General features: G+C 45.7%; 1 protein-coding gene across 3 annotated transcripts in view; it reads right to left on the bottom strand.

Annotated features, from left to right (window-relative positions):
- Window positions 1-19,080, bottom strand: part of LOC140730800 (transcobalamin-1-like) — a 49,020-nt gene that overhangs the window by 23,623 nt on the left and 6,317 nt on the right. For 2 of the 3 annotated variants that reach the window (XM_073051705.1, XM_073051704.1), the window contains 3 exons: window positions 16,321-16,470; window positions 12,170-12,325; window positions 4-179 (listed from right to left, as the gene is read on the bottom strand). In XM_073051705.1, coding sequence (XP_072907806.1) covers window positions 4-179; window positions 12,170-12,325; window positions 16,321-16,470 — 482 coding nt within the window. The remainder of the gene's footprint in view (window positions 1-3; window positions 180-12,169; window positions 12,326-16,320; window positions 16,471-19,080) is intronic. The other variant, XM_073051706.1, reaches the window with a different exon arrangement.

The following is a 19,080-nucleotide window of genomic DNA, read 5'->3' on the forward strand; positions in this document are numbered from 1 at the left end:
CACCTGAACAGCAAGGCCAGTATTGTAGATAGTCCCAAAGGTACCATCCGTCTTCTGGTAACTTAGGAGCTGATGCAGCAAGAGCACGATGACTTGTTCAATGTGGTGTTTCTCCATGATAGCAAGGTCATTGCCATGGCGTATGCAGGAGAGAGCAAGGACGGTCATGGAGGCTGTATCTACAAATTAGAATCAGAATCGGCTTCAATATCACCAGCATATGTCCTGAAATTTGTTGTACTTGTGGCGACAGGAGAATGCAATACATAATAACTGAAAAACCGTGAATTACAATATACATCATATACACACACCGATAATGTGGGTGGCAGTGACCTTTTCCCAAGGGTAGGAGGGTCTAAAACTAAGGGGCATAGATTTAGAGTGAGAGGAAAAGGATTTAAATTGGACGTGAGGGGCAATTTCCCACAAAGATAGTGAGTAAATGGAACGAGCTGCCAGGGGAAGTGTTTGAGGCAGATATTGTTTAAGAAGCACTCGGACAGGTACGTGGAGGGGTAATCCTTGGGGGGGGGTATAGGCCAAACATTGGGACTAGCTGGGTGGTTGGTGGAGTGGTCTGAGGCAGAGTGGACAGGTTTTGGCTCATTCGAGTCTTGGCGAGGTAAGTGGGTAGGTGGACTTCATTTTTTTCCCTTGCATTTTTTTTTGAGTAATAGAGAGCACGTCTGTAGGGTTAGTACTTTGCTCTGAGTGTCGGATGTAGAAATCCTGGGAATCTGCCAGTCTCCCAGATGGCCACGTCTGTGCCAAGTGCACCGAGATGCAGCTCCTGAGAGGCCGTGTTAGGGATCTGGACTGCGGCTTGATGACCTACAGCTTATTGGGGAAAGTGAGCAGGAGATGGATAGGAGCTACAGGGAGTCAGTCACCCTGAGGCTGCAGGAGTTAGACAAGTGGGTGACGGTCAGGGAAGGGATGGGAAGAGCGTAGATAGTAGAGAGCATCCCTGTGGCCATCCCCCTCAGGAATTGCTATCTCGTTTTGGATGCTGTTGACCTGACAGAGGATGACCACAGTGATTGGGTCTCTGGCACTGAGCCTGGGTCCATGGTGCAGAAGGGAGAGAAGCAGATGGGGAATGCACTAGTCATAGAGGAGGTCCTGAAGAGAGAATTCAGGGAGTTGGGTAGGAAGATGAAAAGCAGGACCTCCAGAGTCGTAATTTCAGGATTGCTGCCTGTGCCACATGTTAACGAATGCAAGAGTAGCATGATCAGGCATATTAATGTGTGGCTGAGAGACTGGTGTAGGGGGCAGGACTTTGGGTTCCTGGATCATTGGGGCATCTTCTGGGGGAGGTATGACCTGGACAAAAAGGACGGGTTACACCTGAACTCAAAGCCCTGGCAGGCAGGTTAATAGAGCTGATTGGGAGGGTTTAAACTAATTTGAAAAGGGGATGGGACCCAGAGTGAGAGGGCTGAGGTAGGGGAAAACAGAAATAAATCAAAGATAGCATGCAACAGAGATGATAGAAAGGACAGGCAGGAGATGAGAGACAATCACAGCCAGTAGGATGGGTTGCAGGGCAATAGAGGTATGGTGCAGTTTAAACAGAACACAACAAATACGGGATTGAAAATGTTGAATGCACGCAGCATAAGAAATAAAATGGATGATCTTAAATTCAGCTACAAATAGGCAAGTATGATGTTGTGCCCATCTCTGAAACTTGGCTAAAGGATGGCTGCCAATGGGAGCTGAACGTCCAAGGAAATAAGATGTGTTGGAAAGATAGATGAGAAGGCAGAAGGGGTGGTGTGACTGTATATGAAATAATATATAATTAGAAAGGGATGACATAGGATTGGAAGGTGTAGAGTCTCTATGGGTTGAGTTAAGAAATGGCAAGGGTAAAAGGACCCTAATAGCAGTTGAATACAGGCCTCCAAACAGCAGCCAGGATGTGGATTACAAATGACAGCAGGAGATAGAAAAAGTGTGTCAGAAGGGCAATGTCACGATAATCGTTGGATATTTTAACATGAATGCAGATTGGGGAAGCCAGGCCAGTACTGGGCCTCAGGAGAGAGAATTTGTAGAACGTCTAAGGGATGGCTTTTTAGAACAGCTTGTTGTTGAGCCCACTAGGGGATCGGCTGTGCTGGACTGGGTGGACACTAACAGGAAGAATAGTAGAGAGCAGATATATTCCAAATAAGAAGAAGTTTTCAAATAGATGAAGGACACTACCGTGGCTGACAAGCGAAGTCAGAGTCAAAGTAAAAGCAAAAGAGAGGGCATACAAGGAATTCAGAGCTAGTGGGAAGACAGGGGATTGGGAAGCCTTTAAAAACTTGCAGAAGGAAACTAAAAAGGTCATTAGGAAGGAAAAGATGAATTATGAAAGGAAGCTGGCAACTAATTAAAGAAGATAACAAAAGCTTTTTTAAGTATATAAAGGGTAAAAGAGAGTTGAGGGTAGATATAGGACCAATAGAAAATGACACTGGAGATATTGTAATGAGAGACGCAGAGACGGCAGAGGAACTGAACACATATTTTGCATCAGTCTTCACAGTGGAAGACATCTGTGGTATACTGAATATTCAAGAGTGTCAGGGAAGTTAAGTTTGTGCAGTGAGAATTATGACTGAGAAGGTGCTCAGGAAGCTTAATGGTCTGAGGGTGGATAAATCTCCTGGACCTGATGGAATGCACCCTTGGGTTCTGAAGGAAGTAGCTGGAGAGATTGCAGAAGCATTAACAATGATCCTACAAGAATCCATAGATTCTGGCATTGTACCAGATGACTGGAAAACTGCAAATGTTACTCCGCTATGTAAGATGGGTGGGAGGCAGCAGAAAAGGAACTAAGACCTGTTAGCCTGATGTCAGTGGTTGGGAAGTTGTTGGAATCGATAGCTAGGGATGAGATTTCGGAGTACCTGGAGACACATGATAAGATAGGCCAAAGCCAGCATGGTTTCCTGAAAGCAAAATCCTGCCTGACTAACCTACTGATATTTTTTGAGGAAATTATAAGCAGGGTAGACAAAGGATATGCAGTACATGTGGTGTGCTTGGATTTTCAGAAGGCCTTTGACAAGGTGCCGCCCAGGAATCTGCTTAGCAAGATGAGAGCCCATGGAATTACAGGGAAGTTACTAGCATGGGTGGAACATTGACTGGTCAGCAGAAAGCAGAGAGTGGGAATAAAGGGATCCTATTCTGGCTGGCTGCCAGTTACCAGTGGAGTTCCACAGGGGTCGGTGTTGGGACCGCTGCTTTTTACAATGTATGGCAATGATTTGAACTATGGGATTAATGGTTTTGTGGCTAAATTTTCCGGTGATACAAGGATAGATGGAGGAGTGGGTAGTGTTGAGGAAACAGAGAGCCTGCAGAGAGACTTAGATAGTTTAGGGGAATGGGCAAAGAAGTGGCAAATTAAATACAATGTTGGAAAATGTATGGTCATGCACTTTGGTGGAAGAAATAAATGGGCAGTCTATTATTTAGATGGGGAAAGAATTCAAAACGCAGAGGTGCAAAGGGACTTGGGAGTCCTTGTGCAGGATACCCTAAAGTTTAACCTCCAGGTTGAGTCGGTGCTGAAGAAGACGAGTGCAATGTCGGCATTCATTTCTAGAGGTATAGAATATAAGACCGGGGATGTGACGTTGAGGCTCTATAAGGCACTCGTGAGACCATACTTGGAGTATTGTGTGCAGTTTTGGGCTCCTTACTTTAGAAAGGATAAACTGACATTGGAGAGGGTTCAGAGAAGATTCAGGAGAATGATTCCAGGAATGAAAGGGTTACTGTATGAGGAACGTCTGGCAGCTCTTGGGCTGTATTCCCTGGAGTTCAGGAGAAGGTTAAAAGGCCTGAACAGATTAAATATGGCAAAGTTATTTCCCATAGTAGGGGAGTCCAGGACAAGAGGGCACAAGTTCAGGAACAGAGATGTGGAGAAATTACTTTAGTCAGAGGGTGGTAAATCTGTGGAATTTTTTGCCACGAGCGGCTGTTGAGATCAAGTCATTGGGTGCATTTAACGCAGAGACAGATAGGCTCTTGATTAGCCAGGCCTTCAAAGGGTACGGTGTGAAGGCAGGGGAGTGGGGATGACTGGAAGAATTGGATCAGCCCATGATTGAATGGCCTATTTCTGTTCCTGTATCTTATGGTCAAAGTGGTCAGAATGTATTGGGTGAGCTGAAGGGCTTGCTGTATGTCAATGCTGTATGGCTCTAGGCTCTCATAAAATCAGTTATCACTGTGGGATTCTTAGTTTATCTTGTTTTATGAAAATGAAATAAATCATAAAAGCCTTCTGATTCATCTGGGGTAAATCCAGCTGTCCTGATGAAGGTTCCTGGCTCAAAACATTGGCTCTTTTTCCCTCTCCAGAGAAGCTGCCTGACCATCTGGGTTCCTCCAGAATTTTGTGTGTGTTGCTCCAGAACCTCCTGTGCTTCAGAAAGAAGCAACTGTGAAATGGCTGTCTACTGGGTGCAGCATCTGCTCTGAACTCTTCACAACTGGTTTTCCATCATGGTGGCCACATGGACTGAGATACGACGAGAAGCTTTGTCTGCATTCCAGCAGACGGATAATTCCTGTTGTGAGAACCTATTGAGCAAGTGGTGATTGGCCAGCAGAATGTTCCTGTTGTGAGAACCTATTGAGCGAGTGGTGAAGGGCCAGCAGAATGTTGCTGTTGTGAGAACCTATTGAGCGAGTGGTGAAGGGCCAGCAGAATGTTCCTGGTCTGAGAACCTATTGAGCGAGTGGTGAAGGGCCAGCAGAATGTTCCTGTTGTGAGAACCTATTGAGCGAGTGGTGAAGGGCCAGCAGAATGTTCCTGTTGTGAGAACCTATTGAGCGAGTGGTGAAGGGCCAGCAGAATGTTCCTGGTGTGAGAACCTATTGAGCGAGTGGTGAAGGGCCAGCAGAATGTTCCTGTTGTGAGAACCTATTGAGCGAGTGGTGAAGGGCCAGCAGAATGTTGCTGTTGTGAGAACCTATTGAGCGAGTGGTGAAGGGCCAGCAGAATGTTCCTGTTGTGAGAACCTATTGAGCGAGTGGTGAAGGGCCAGCAGAATGTTCCTGTTGTGAGAACCTATTGAGCGAGTGGTGAAGGGCCAGCAGAATGTTCCTGTTCTGAGAACCTATTGAGCGAGTGGTGAAGGGCCAGCAGAATGTTGCTGGTGTGAGAACCTATCGAGCGAGTGGTGAAGGGCCAGCAGAATGTTCCCGTTGTGAGAACCTATCGAGCGAGTGGTGAAGGGCCAGTAGAATGTTCCTGGTGTGAGAACCTATTGAGCGAGTGGTGAAGGGCCAGCAGAATGTTGCTGTTGTGAGAACCTATTGAGCGAGTGGTGAAGGGCCAGCAGAATGTTCCTGTTGTGAGAACCTATTGAGCGAGTGGTGAAGGGCCAGCAGAATGTTCCTGGTCTGAGAACCTATTGAGCGAGTGGTGAAGTGCCAGCAGAATGTTCCCGGTGTGAGAACCTATTGAGCGAGTGGTGAAGGGCCAGCAGAATGTTGCTGTTGTGAGAACCTATTGAGCGAGTGGTGAAGGGCCAGCAGAATGTTCCTGTTGTGAGAACCTATTGAGCGAGTGGTGAAGGGCCAGCAGAATGTTGCTGTTGTGAGAACCTATTGAGCGAGTGGTGAAGGGCCAGCAGAATGTTCCTGTTGTGAGAACCTATTGAGCGAGTGGTGAAGGGCCAGCAGAATGTTCCTGTTGTGAGAACCTATTGAGCGAGTGGTGAAGGGCCAGCAGAATGTTCCCGGTGTGAGAACCTATTGAGAGAGTGGTGAAGGGCCAGCAGAATGTTCCTGTTGTGAGAACCTATTGAGCGAGTGGTGAAGGGCCAGCAGAATGTTGCTGTTGTGAGAACCTATTGAGCGAGTGGTGAAGGGCCAACAGAATGTTCCTGTTGTGAGAACCTATTGAGCGAGTGGTGAAGGGCCAGCAGAATGTTCCTGTTGTGAGAACCTATTGAGCGAGTGGTGAAGGGCCAGCAGAATGTTCCCGGTGTGAGAACCTATTGAGCGAGTGGTGAAGGGCCAGCAGAATGTTCCTGTTGTGAGAACCTATTGAGCGAGTGGTGAAGGGCCAGCAGAATTTTGCTGTTGTGAGAACCTATTGAGCGAGTGGTGATGGGCCAGCAGAATTTTGCTGTTGTGAGAACCTATTGAGCGAGTGGTGAAGGGCCAGCAGAATGTTCCCGGTGTGAGAACCTATTGAGCGAGTGGTGAAGGGCCAGCAGAATGTTCCTGTTGTGAGAACCTATTGAGCGAGTGGTGAAGGGCCAGCAGAATGTTGCTGTTGTGAGAACCTATTGAGCGAGTGGTGAAGGGCCAGCAGAATGTTCCTGTTGTGAGAACCTATTGAGCGAGTGGTGAAGGGCCAGCAGAATGTTCCTGGTGTGAGAACCTATTGAGCGAGTGTTGAAGGGCCAGCAGAATGTTCCTGTTGTGAGAACCTATTGAGCGAGTGGTGAAGGGCCAGCAGAATGTTCCTGTTGTGAGAACCTATTGAGCGAGTGTTGAAGGGCCAGCAGAATGTTCCTGGTGTGAGAACCTATTGAGCGAGTGGTGAAGGGCCAGCAGAATGTTCCCGTTGTGTGTCCACACTTTCTGGAGGAAAGTACAAAAACGTGACAGCAACGCTCAATGCAGGAAGAGGGTACCTGAGAATAAGTGGCACAAAGGGTCAGCATTACTTAATGGACTGAATGGCCTTCTTGTTTCCAAACACCCTGCACTTTTCCATTTGCCTGGTGCATTTCTGGAAGAAGAGTGCACATACAAATTCCTGGAGTTCAGGCAGTGTCTATGGAAAGGATAATGAGCTGACATGTTGGGCCAAGACTGTTCATCAGTACTGCAAAGGTAAGACAATAAGACATCGGAGAGAATCTTGCCGTTCAGCCCATCGGATCTGCTCCGCTATTCCATCATGGCTGATCCTGGATCCTACTCAACCGCAAACACCTGGTAGGGGGAAGAAGCCAGAGTAAGAAGGTGGGTGGAGGGGAAGGAGTACAAGCTGGAACGTGATAGGTGAAGCCAGGTAAACAGGTGGAGAGGGGGAATGAAATGAGAAGTTGGGAGGTGATAGGTAGAAAAGATAAAGGGCTGGAGATGGAGGAATCTGATAGGAGAAGAGAGTGGACCATGAGAGAAAGGGAAGGTGGAGGGCCACCAGACAGAGGTGATAGGCAAGTGAGGAGAAAAGAAGGGGGTTGCTGGGCAGTGCGTCTCAAAGGGGTGGAAAGACCAGTCCGCACTGTATTTTGAAATAATGGAGCGGAATGGAGAAAGAGAGAAGGGGCAGACATTACAGAAGTTGGTGAAATTGATGTTCATGTCTTCAGGTTGTAAGCTACTCAGATGGGGTAGGAGGTGTTGCTCCTCCAACCTGAGAGTGGCCTCATCGCGACAGTAGAGCAGTCCATGGAGCGACTCGTCGGAGTGGGAACGGGGATTGGAACTGAATTCGTTGGCCATGGGAGAGTCCTACTTGTTTTGGGCCAAGTGAAGAAAGGAAGGATACGACAGCAGCTTTTATGTCCATTGTACCTTGGGAAGTGTGAAGAAGAATGGAGAAGCCACCAAGCACTATACTGGATAATTCCTTCCATAGTGCAGCCTTATGAAGTGACCTACCATTAGATCCAGAGGCTTCAGGGGAGATATTAGAGCTGCCACTCCTAAAAGGCTGCTCCATTGAACCATTGTGGAAATGAATGGGGGAGATGTTTTGAATGCTGTAGAGCTAAGCAGGTGAACAAAGGGTTGACAGAATAAACAATCTTTTTTAGAGATACAACGGACCAACAGGACCTGCTGGCCCAACAAGCCTGCACTGCCAATTACACTCATGTGACCAATTAACCCATTTACCTGTACACCTTTGGAATGTGGGAGGTAACCAGGGCACTGGGAGGAAACCCATGCAGTCACAGGGAGAATGTTCAAACTCCTTACAACCAACAGCGGGAAATTAACCTGGTTCAATGAAATCGTAAAGGGTTACGCTAACTGCTGTGCTACCATACTCTTCCATGTTTAAGGATGTCGGTTCGGGGTATTCGGAGGCACAGGATAAAATCGGCCGGTCAGCATGGTTTCGTCACAGAAAAACCTTGCTGACAAATCTGTTGGACTACTTTAAAGAAATAACTAGCAGGATAGACAAAGGAGGGTCAGTGGATGTTGCATACTTGGATTTTCAGAAAGCCTTTGAGAACGTGCCACACACAAGGCTGCTTAACAAGAACCCATGGTATTACAGGAAAGAAACTTGCATGGATAGAGCACTGGCTGATTGGCAGGAAACAAAGAGTGGGAATAATGGGAGGCTTTCACGTTGGCTGCCCGTGACTAGTGATGTTCCACAGGGGTCTGTGTTGGGACTGCTTCTTTTTATGTTAGATGTCAATCACTTGGATGATGGAATTGGTGGCTTGGTTGCGAAGCTTGCAGACAATATGAATATGGGTGGAGAAACAAGTTGTTTTAAGTAGAGGCTGCAGAAGGGCTTAGACAGACTTGGATAATGGCAAGGTAGTGGCAGATGAAAAATAGCTTCAGGAAGTGTATGGTCATACACATTGCTAGAAGAAATAAAAACAAACTATTTTGTAAATGAAGAAAAAAATTAAAAAATCTGAGATGCAAAGGGTCTTGGGAGTCCTTGTGCAGGATTCCTTAAAGGTTACTTTGCAGATTGAGTCAGTGGTGAGGAAGGCAAATGTGATGTTAGCATTCATTTCAAGAGGATGAGAATATAAAAGGAAGGATATAATGTTTAGTCTTTATAAAGCACTGGTGAGACCTCACGTGAGCAGTTTTGGGCCCCTTATCTACGAAAGGATGTTCTGGCATTGGAGAGAGATTGATGGAGGTTCACAAAATGATTCTGGGATTGAAAGGCTTAAGATATGAAGAACGTTTGATGGCTCAGGGCCTGTACTGACTGGAATTCAGAAGAATGAGGGGGTGACCTCATTGAAACCTATGAAATATTGAAGCACCTCATTAGAGTGGATGTGGAGAGGACGTTTCCTCTGGTGGGGGAGTCTAAGAACAGATGATACAGCCTCAGAATTCAGGAGCGTCCTTTTAGAACATATAGCAGGAGTAATTTCTTTGGCCAGAGAGTGGTGAATCTGTGGAAATCATTGTCACATTCACTCTAGAGGCCATGTGTATATGTGAGGCAAAGATTCACAGAATCTTGATTAGTCAGTACAGGAAGGGATACAGGGAGAAGGCAGGAGACTGGGGCTGAGAGAGAAAATGGATCAGCCATGATGAAATGGTGAAGCAGACTTGATGGGCCAAATGGCCTAATTCTGCTCCTATAAATTATGGTCTTATTTTTATATGAAACAAGTCATATTGAATTAGCTGCCCAGTGGACACCCTGCCTGATTTAACCATCAGGCTCAGTGTGTTGTTCCCACCCTAGACTGAGGTAGCATTAAAAAAGGCACAACCTGTTGAAGCAGGAACAGGCCACACAGCCCACAGAACTGCTGAACCATTTTCCTGTACCCCTCCCATTCCCTGCATATTTATGCACTAAATAAAGTCAGCAACTGAGACTCAACTGTGCTCTTGGAAAGAGAATTCCAAATATTCACCAACCATCTCTCTGCATCCTTATTTTGAATCTGTTACCCCCTGGCTCCTGACTTCAAGCCCAGGGAAACACTTCTCCCTCAGGGCTTCTAGTTGGCAAGACCTGTAAGGATTTTATATATTTCAATGTGATCACCTCTTACTGTTTTAAGCAATCAGCAGTTCAAATCTTAAGTGCAAGAGTTTCTGCAGATGCTGGAAATCTTGAGCAACACACACAAAATATTGGACGAACCCTGCAGCTTGGGCCTCATCTTCAGAGAGGAATAAACAGTCGAGGTTTTGGGCCAAGAATATTCATCAAATCTGCAATGAGGGAGACGTATTAATCTGCTCATTCTCCCTCAATGTAATGACCGTGTTCTTTTTTACTGACAAAATTCAGAAGATGGTAGACATGCTGTTAGTGTCTGCATCAGTTCAGAAGTCGGTGTCATCCTTTCACTCACTCGGAACTAATTTAGTTAAGATGATACAATTCAAACCTATTGACTATAACACTAGATGAAATAGTGCTGCACCTGAAATCCTGCTCTTGTTCCCTTGACATTTTACCTACAATCTTTTTAAATGATGTTTCTGGTTGACTGGCACCAGACATTCTGCAAATAGTCAACACTTCCCAAAAACCCTGAAAACTGCAGTAATTAAAGAACAATCTGGATGCCTCGGTAAATGATAAGTACAAGCCTATATATTGTTTATTTGCAGCTCAGCAGCTTTTTAGCTCCAAGCAACTGTATGGGTGTTTTCCAGTCTCAATTTCGACCACATCACAGACTGTTCTGCTGAAGGGTTTAAATGACTGTTGCTTCATCCACGATGATGGTCACATTTCAGTTTTGGATCTCAGGGCTGCCTTTGACACAGTAGACCATGGCATATTACTGGACAGACTGGAAAACTGGGTGGGACTTTCTGGTACAGTCCATCAGTGGTTTAAATCGTATTTAAAGGACGAGGACTATTTCTATCGATTTGTAGCTACATATCTGACCGAACAAAAATGACATGCAGAGTGTCTCAAGGGTCCACACTTCGGGCCTTGTTTGTTCAACATGTGTATGCTCCCTTGAACTCAATATCTTACCATAATTATGTGGATGATACTCAGATTTATATAATAGTGTCATTAAGTGACTTTGGTTCCATACAATTACTAAAGAACTGTATTAAACAAATCACTGATTGGATGTGCCAAAATTTCCTCCAGTTAAACAAAGAGAAACCTGCAATAATTGTTTTTGGTGCCAAAAAAAGAACGATTAAAAGTCAATGCTGGTTTGGAATCCCTGTCGTTACAGACCACAAACCAAGCCAGAAACCTTGGTGTTGAGATAGACTCTGACTTAAATTTTAACTGCCCCATTAAGACAATTACAAAGTCAGCCTACTACCATCTTAAAAATATAGTGAGAGCTAAAGGGCTTGTGTCTCAGCAAGATCCAGAAAAACTCGTCCATTCATTTATTGTTCGGCTTGACTACTGTAATGGCGTTTTCACAGGTCTCTGTAAAAAATATCCCTCAGAGAACTGCAGCTCTTTCAGATGCTGCTGCTAGAGTTCTCACTAAGACCAAGAAAATAGAAATATCACCCCAGTTCTCAGATCACTACACCGCTTTCCTGTCCATCAGAGGATTGACTTTAAAATATTACTACTGGTTTATACAGCACTGAATGGTCTAGGGACAAAATACATCTCCGATCTCTTGTTGCATCATGAACTTTCCCGAGCTGTCAGTTCGTCTGGGGCGGGTCTGCTTACCGTCCTCAGGGTCAAAACTAAATGTGGTGAAGCAGCTTTTAGTTACTGTGCTCCACGTATTGGGAAGAACATTCCAGACGATCTGAACTCTGCCCCAAATTAAGCTCTTTAAAACTGAGACTGAAAACTTTTCTTTTTGCTGTGGCTTTTAATTAGAATCTCCTGCACTGTAACTTTTATTTTTATGTGTGATTTCATTCTCTTTAATTGTCTGAAATTTGATGTTTGATTTTTATATCTTGTTCTATGTAAAGCACTTTGAGCTCCCTTGTGTTTGAAAAGTGCTATACAAATAAACTTGCCTTGCCTTGCTCACCACTTACAATGAAAGCCAGGTGAATCATCCCTTTCTTAACAGCCTGCTGAGTCTGCACATTAGGTAAAGGGGGCTTTGGTGCACCGGCCTCCGTCAGTCGGGCACTGAGTGTTGAGATTGGGACATGACGTTGCAGCTGTATAAAGCACTGGTGAGGCTTCATCTGGAATATTGTCCTCAGTTTTTACAAACGTTTGTAGTTACCATACTGCAGGAAAAGGGTGGCAGGGTGGAGATTCATCTCTACCAAAGGAGGTGTAAGGTGCTCCACCCCTCTTCTAGCCTGCAGGTCACCTTTCAGCTTTGGGCAAGGTGTAGTCCCTGCTTTGTCCCGCAGTCAGGGTCGTGTGAAGCCATGGGACCAGCAGTGGGTGGTCTTTGAGCACCTGGTGCATATCACATTCCTGGGTATGTGACCACGACACCAGGCAGATAATCTCTGAAATTTCACTTACCAATAAAGAAAGGTTCTCCAAACTGATCTTTGTGACCCATAACACTGTCGTAGATTTTTTCCACATATGCAGTATGGACAGGTTGCTTTTCAATGCAGAGCGCCATCATTGCTAAGGAGATCTGGTAGAAGTCCGTAAGAAGGTGTCCTTGGGACTCTGCAATATGGAAACATGGTGTTTAGTTGCCAGGCCTGAGAGACAGTTGAGCAGCTTGGCTTTTCATCCATGGTACAACTGAAGGGACAAAGTGACCAGAGTAAACAGGGCACCGCCCCGGTTTCAGCAATCACCATTGAGTGTGAAACAAAAGCAAGAGGTTCAAAGTGAATGAAACCCCCCCCCCCCCAAACGTGGGGTCACAGGGTGGCAAAGAATGAAGTAAAGGTGGGTTGGAAGGAGATGTGGAGACAGATCATGGACAGAAGGTATGTGAACTGGAGCAAGCAGGAGGTACGAAAAGAAGTACTTGGACTAGAGGAGCAGAAAGGGGGAAGGGAGTAGAAAAGGGGGATTTTATACAATGAGGAAAAAAGCAAGATCACAGCAAACACACAATATGAGGTCCAAAGGGAGGAACGAATGTTCAAATACCCGGGTAGCTAAGAGTCATTACTCAGAACAATCTATCGGTTTCCTCAACATCAAATGAACACTCTCAATCTCTCCCTGGGAACATCGGGTTGGGAAGAGTCGTCCAGGTGAGCCTGAAAGAATTCACACAAGGACAGAATCACATTTGAAGATGTACAAAATCAGGAAATCATGCTGTGGTCGTAACAAACTTTGGTGAGGCCACAACAACTTTGGAGTGTTGTGTAGTTCTGGTCTCCACACTACAGCAATGATGTGGAGGCTTGGAGAGGGTGCAGTGGAGGATTACCAGGATGCTGCCTGGATTAGTAGCTATAAGGAGAGGTTGGACAAACTTGGCTTGTTTTTTATTATTTGTTGAGGTAGAGCACAGACTACATCTTTCCAGCCTTTTGAGCCATGCTGCCCAGCAATCCCCCTGATTTAATGCCAGCCTAATCATGGGACAATTTACAATGACCAATTCACCTAACAACCAGTACGTCTTTGGACCTCGGTAGGGAATCGAAGCACCCGGAGGAAACTCGTGCAGTCACAGGACGGACGTACAAACCCCTCACAGGCAGTGGCATGTAATTGAACCCGGGTTGTCTGTACCGTAAAGGGCCAAGCTAACCACTACATGCAAGCATGAGGAAATCTGCAGATGCTGGAAATTCAAACAACACACACAAAATGCTGGTGGAACACAGCAGGCCAGGCAGCATCAATAGGGAGAAGCACTGTCGACATTTCGGGCCGAGACCCTTCATCAGGACTAACTGAAAGGAAATATACTAAGAGATTTGAAAGTAGGAGGGGGAGGGGGAAATGCGAAATGATAGGAGAAGACCGGAGGGGGTGGGATGAAGCTAAGAGCTGGAAAGGTGATTGGCAAAAGGGATACAGAGCTGGAGAAGGGAAAGGATCATGGGACGGGAGGCCTCGGGAGAAAGAAAGGGGGAGGGGAGCACCAGAGGGAGATGGAGAACAGGCAGAGTGATGGGCAGAGAGAGAAAAAAAACAAGCAACTAAATATGCCAGGGATGGGGTAGAAGGGGAGGAGGGGCATTAACAGAAGTTAGAGAAATCACTCGTCCCCCCCATCCCTTCCCAACGATCTCCCTCCTGGCACTTATCCATGTAAACAGAACAAGTGCTACACCTACCCTTACACTTCCTCCCTCACCGCCATTCAGGGCCCCAGACAGTCCTTCCAGGTGAGACGACACTTCACCTGTGAGTCGGCTGGTGTGGTATATTGTGTCCGGTGCTCCCGGTGTGGTCTTTTATATATTGGTGAGACCCGACGCAGACTGGGAGACCGTTTCGCTGAACACCTACGCTCGGTCTGCCAGAGAAAGCAGGATCTCCCAGTGGCCACACATTTTAATTCCATATCCCATTCACATTCTGATATGTCTATCCATGGCATCCTCTACTGTCATAATGAATCCACACTCAGGTTGGAGGAACAACACCTTATATACCAACTGGGTAGCCTCCAACCTGATGGCATGAACATTGACTTCTCTAACTTCTGTTAATGCCCCTCCTCCCCTTCTTACCCCATCCCTGACATATTTAGTTGTTTGTTTTTTTCTCTCTCTCTGCCCATCACTCTGCCTGTTCTCCATCTCCCTCTGGTGCTCCCCCCCTCCCCCTTTCTTTCTCCCTAGGCCTCCCGTCCCATGATCCTTTCCCTTCTCCAGCTCTGTATCCCTTTAGCCAATCACCTTTCCAGCTCTTAGCTTCATCCCACCCCCTCCTGTCTTCTATCATTTCGCATTTTCCCCCTCCCCCACTACTTACAAATCTCTTACTATCTTTCCTTTCAGTTAGTCCTGACGAAGGGTCTCGGCCCGAAATGTCGACAGTGCTTCTCCCTATAGATGCTGACTGGCCTGCTGTGTTCCACCAGCATTTTGTGTTGTTGTTTTAACCACTACACGACCAGTTTTCTCTGGTCTGTTGGAGGCTGACAGAAGCACATCAAATTGAGAGAGGAAGAGATTGAGCGGACAGTCAGGAGAAAATGACAAATACCAGAGGTGAGAGAGGGAATGCTTAAAGAAGAGTTACAAGGCAAGGTCTTGTTTTAATAACACTCCCGGTAGCAGGTACCTGGAACGTGCTGCCAGGACAAGTGATAGAAGCAGATACAATGGCAATATTTGAGAGATATTTAGATAGGCCCAACAAACAAGAATGGAGGGAAATAGACCTGTTTCTGTGTTGTTCTATCTTCATAAAAATCATCCAGTCTGCTTAAAGTAGAGGCAATCAGAACTTTAGGGAAATGGTTGATGAAAGTGACCAAACACACTTTGAAAATGGATGCTCAGATGCAATAATGAGCTGTCCACCCTGCGGACTGCGGCCTCGCACTGATTCTGTTGTATTTCCTGTGATTGCTCACAAGAATCTCAGAGTTGCATATGCTGCCATATATGTAATTTGATAATAAATTTAATTTGAACTTTGACAACTCAGTGGTGGACATTTCCCCATCATTGGGATAAAGAAACACAAAGAAGAGAAAATCCGAAGATGCTAAAAATTCAAGTAACACACACAAAATGCGAGAGGAACTCTGCGGTCTAGGCAGCATCTATGGAAAAGAGTAAACAGTCGACGTTTCGGGCGGAGACCCTTCATCAGGACTGGAGAAAGATGAGAAATCAGAGTCAGAAGGTGGGGGGAGGGAAGTAAACAAGGGATGATAAGGAAACAATTCATTTTCAGACAATTCTACAGCAGATTCACCATTTTCTTTAGCTCTGCAATTTGATGCTCATTGGTAGCAGACACGTCTCCACTTAATGCCCAGTCCCTGCTCGTTCTCATGACAGGACTGACATCCGTTATAAATTCAGCTCCCAAGGCTGACTGGAGTTTTGGTGGAGGCATCTGATGGAGTCTGTGGAAGGGGATGTGTGACCTCTAAAGGAAATTGGGTAAATTTCTGAAGGAATGTTACTACAAGGAAGAGTGAGGATTGGGAATGATTACATTATGTTTTCAAAAGGTATGAGAAGCCAAACTACTTGTTAGTGTTGTGTGTTGCTTGATTTAAATTTTATTTATTTAGAGATAGAGCACAGTAAGATGCATTTACCACTGTTTGTGTGAAGAGGGAAGAGGTTTCGGGGCTTCAATGTTTCTATCATTCATTGTATGTGGTTCTTGTTTCAGGGATGTCTGTGAAGAGTATGAATTTCAGGTTATATACCAAATACATACTCTGATATTAAATGAACCTTTGAATCTTTCAGCAGGCCTTTCGGCCCAACAAACCTGTGCTGCTCATGTGACCAATTAACCCACTAACCCATATGTCTTTGGACTGTGGGAGGAAACCAGAGCACCCTGAGGAAACCCACACAGTCACAGGGAGAACATGTGAACTCCTGGAGTTTGACATCTGAAAATGAACCCAGCTCACTGGTTCACTAACCACTAGGTGTTACAGTAACCACAACACCACCGTTGTCCCCCAGTCATGTGGTGGTATGCACAGAAGCCTTCTGCTCACTCTTGGTTGCAGTTTAACTTTGTGCTGGTCTTGTTCTATAACTTACCTAGGTTTTGGAATTCTATATTGAGCTTATCTCCAAGAATTTTCACCAGATTAATCTGTGCCTGACCATTGGAGATGCTGCTTGGATCGAGGCAGCCAGCTCTAAAAGCCAGCACATAGAAAGCAACTGAACCAGTGGGCAGATCATGTTCTGCAAAGCAAGGAGAGACAACAGAGTCAAAATTCAAAGTCAAATTATACCTAACAATAGTTATTTCTAAGGACAAAATCAAATTTTTTGGGAAGGTACTAAACTGGAAGAGGGCAACTGATGACAGGATGAGACAGGAGCTAAGGGGTGTTGATTGGGAGGAGTTTCTGTTGGACAGGTCATGTCTGGCATGTGGGAGTTGTTTAAAGACCAGCTAATCCAGGTAATTTGAATTGAATGATCTTTATTGTCATTATACATAGATACAATGAAACTCTGTTTAGCTTCCTCTCAGGCAATTAAACCGGTAGATGAAAACAAGACAGTAATAGAAAAACAGTATTAAATAAATAAGTAGCAGAAAATAAGTTGCAGCAGCACCAGAATATCACAAAGTGCCGTTAGTGCAAGTATTTGAGTCCTTGTGTGTGCTCACAGTTTCAGTCACTGTTCTGTGGGAGTGGTGTGATGGAGGCCACAGCTCTGGGGTAGAAGCTATTCCTCAGTCTATTTGTTCTGGCTTTTAGTGTCCTGAACCTTTTGCTGGACAGCAGCGGGTCTAACAGGGAGTGGCCGGGGTGTGTGGTGTCTCTGGTTATGCTGATTGCTTTCCTCCTGAGTCTGCTGGAGTAGATGGTGTCCAGTCCTGGGAGCTCCATCCTGACAATTTGCTGGGCCACCTTCACCACATGATGCAGGTCTTGTCGCTCAGCGGCTGTGCAGCTGACATACCACACGGTGGCGCTGTTGGTCAGGATGGTTTCAGTTGTGCTTCTGTAGAGGTTAAGCAACAGCTTTTGTGGGAGTTTGGCCTGTTTCAGCTTTCTGAGGAAGAAGTGTCTTTGTTGTGCCTTTATTACAAGCAGCGAGGTGTTGGTGGTCCATGTCAGCTGTTTTGACAACATAACTCCAAGAAACTTCAGGTTAATGGAAGGCTAGTGGTCTTCATGTTTGTGGGAGGGAAGCGATTGGAGAGGATACTAATGGACAGGATTCAGGCACATTTGGAAAGGCATGGCCCACTTAGGGATAATCAGCTGGGTTCATGTGGATCAAGTCATGTGTTACAAACTTGATCAAAACTTTTATTTTTAAAGATGTGGCAAAGGAGCTCAAAGAGTGTAAGGCAGAGGATGTTATCTACATGGGATTTAGTAAGACATGGGATCCCGGGTGAATTGCAAGCTTGGATTCGGAACTGGTTTGCCCATGGAAGGCAGAGAGCAGAGATGGAAGACTGGAGATCCGTGCCCAGTGGTGTTCTGCGTGGATCTGCACTGTTGTTTGTGATACATAGCAGTGACCTGGATGGATGGATTAGCAAGTTTGCAGATGATTGTATGTCCATAAAGTGCTTATAGGCACAGGGGTGTTTCTACATAAGGTGACAGGAAAGATAAACTACTGGTGGTTGGGGGGGCGTGTGGTGGGTGAAGGTCTTGATCAGCTTTTCTGCTTGTGGAAAGTAATTGTTTTTGAGTCTGGTGATCCTGGTGTGGATGCTACAGCCTCCTCCCTGATGGGAGTGGGACAAACTGTCCATGAGCAGGGTGGGTGGGATCCCTCGTGATATTACTGGCCCTTTTCCAGCCCCTTTCTGTTTATGTCCTTTATGCCAGGTAGGCTGGTGCCAGTGATGCTTTGGAAAGTTTTGTCTACCTGTGGTAGATCCTTAACATCTGCCACAGTGCAGTTTCCATATCATACAGTGCTGACACTGGTAGGGAGGTTCTCTAATGCACACCTGTAGAATGACTTACGAGAGGTCTAGACAGGGTTGACAGTCAGAATCTCTTGCACAGGATAGATTCTAACTGTCACTAGAGGACGTGATTTAAAGCTTTGGGGTAAAGTATAAAGATTGTGTGAAGGGAGTATCTTTTTCAAATAAACACAGAGAGTGCTTGGTTCCTAGGGCAGGTTGTAGTGGAATCTGGCCATTTGGTGGAGAAGAGGGTTTAGATAGACGAGGGAACACACACCAGTCCTTATGGAAGGATCAGAAGTGGAGAGAGTGAGCAACTTCAAGTTCCTGGGTGTCAGATCTCCGAGGATCTGACCTGCCCCCAGCATATCAATGAAACTACAAAGAAGGCACAACAGCAGCTATAATTCATTAGGAGTCTGAAGAGATCTGGTAGATGTACTTGCTGTAATTCACATTTCTCCCCCTATGCATTGCATTGTGCTGCTGCCACGAAGACAGCAAATTTCATGACATATGCCGGTGATACTAGACCTGAGTCTGACACACAAATATGACAGGAAGGGGAGAGACAAATGACACACTGAAGGACATTCAGTGTAAATTGGTATCAAATTGGTACAACGTTGTGGGCCAAGTGGACTGTCCAGGACCATTCTGTGTTCGAAAACTATACAAGGTCAGTTACAATCAACAGTCGGTGGGACAACATGAAGTGTTTCACAAACTTGGATGTTGCCACCATTCAGCAGCCTCTGCAAATTGTGATCGAATGCAAGGAAAGCCATTGAACTGACCAGGGCCAGAGAGCAGATCGTATTAATGGCATGTATCTCTCTCACATATTCAACTCCATACCACTGCAATCAGTCTGCATCTCTCCTCCCAGTCCACCATTATCTTAA

Source organism: Hemitrygon akajei, chromosome 7 (assembly GCF_048418815.1).
Source record: "Hemitrygon akajei chromosome 7, sHemAka1.3, whole genome shotgun sequence".
Taxonomy (NCBI): Eukaryota; Metazoa; Chordata; class Chondrichthyes; order Myliobatiformes; family Dasyatidae; genus Hemitrygon; species Hemitrygon akajei.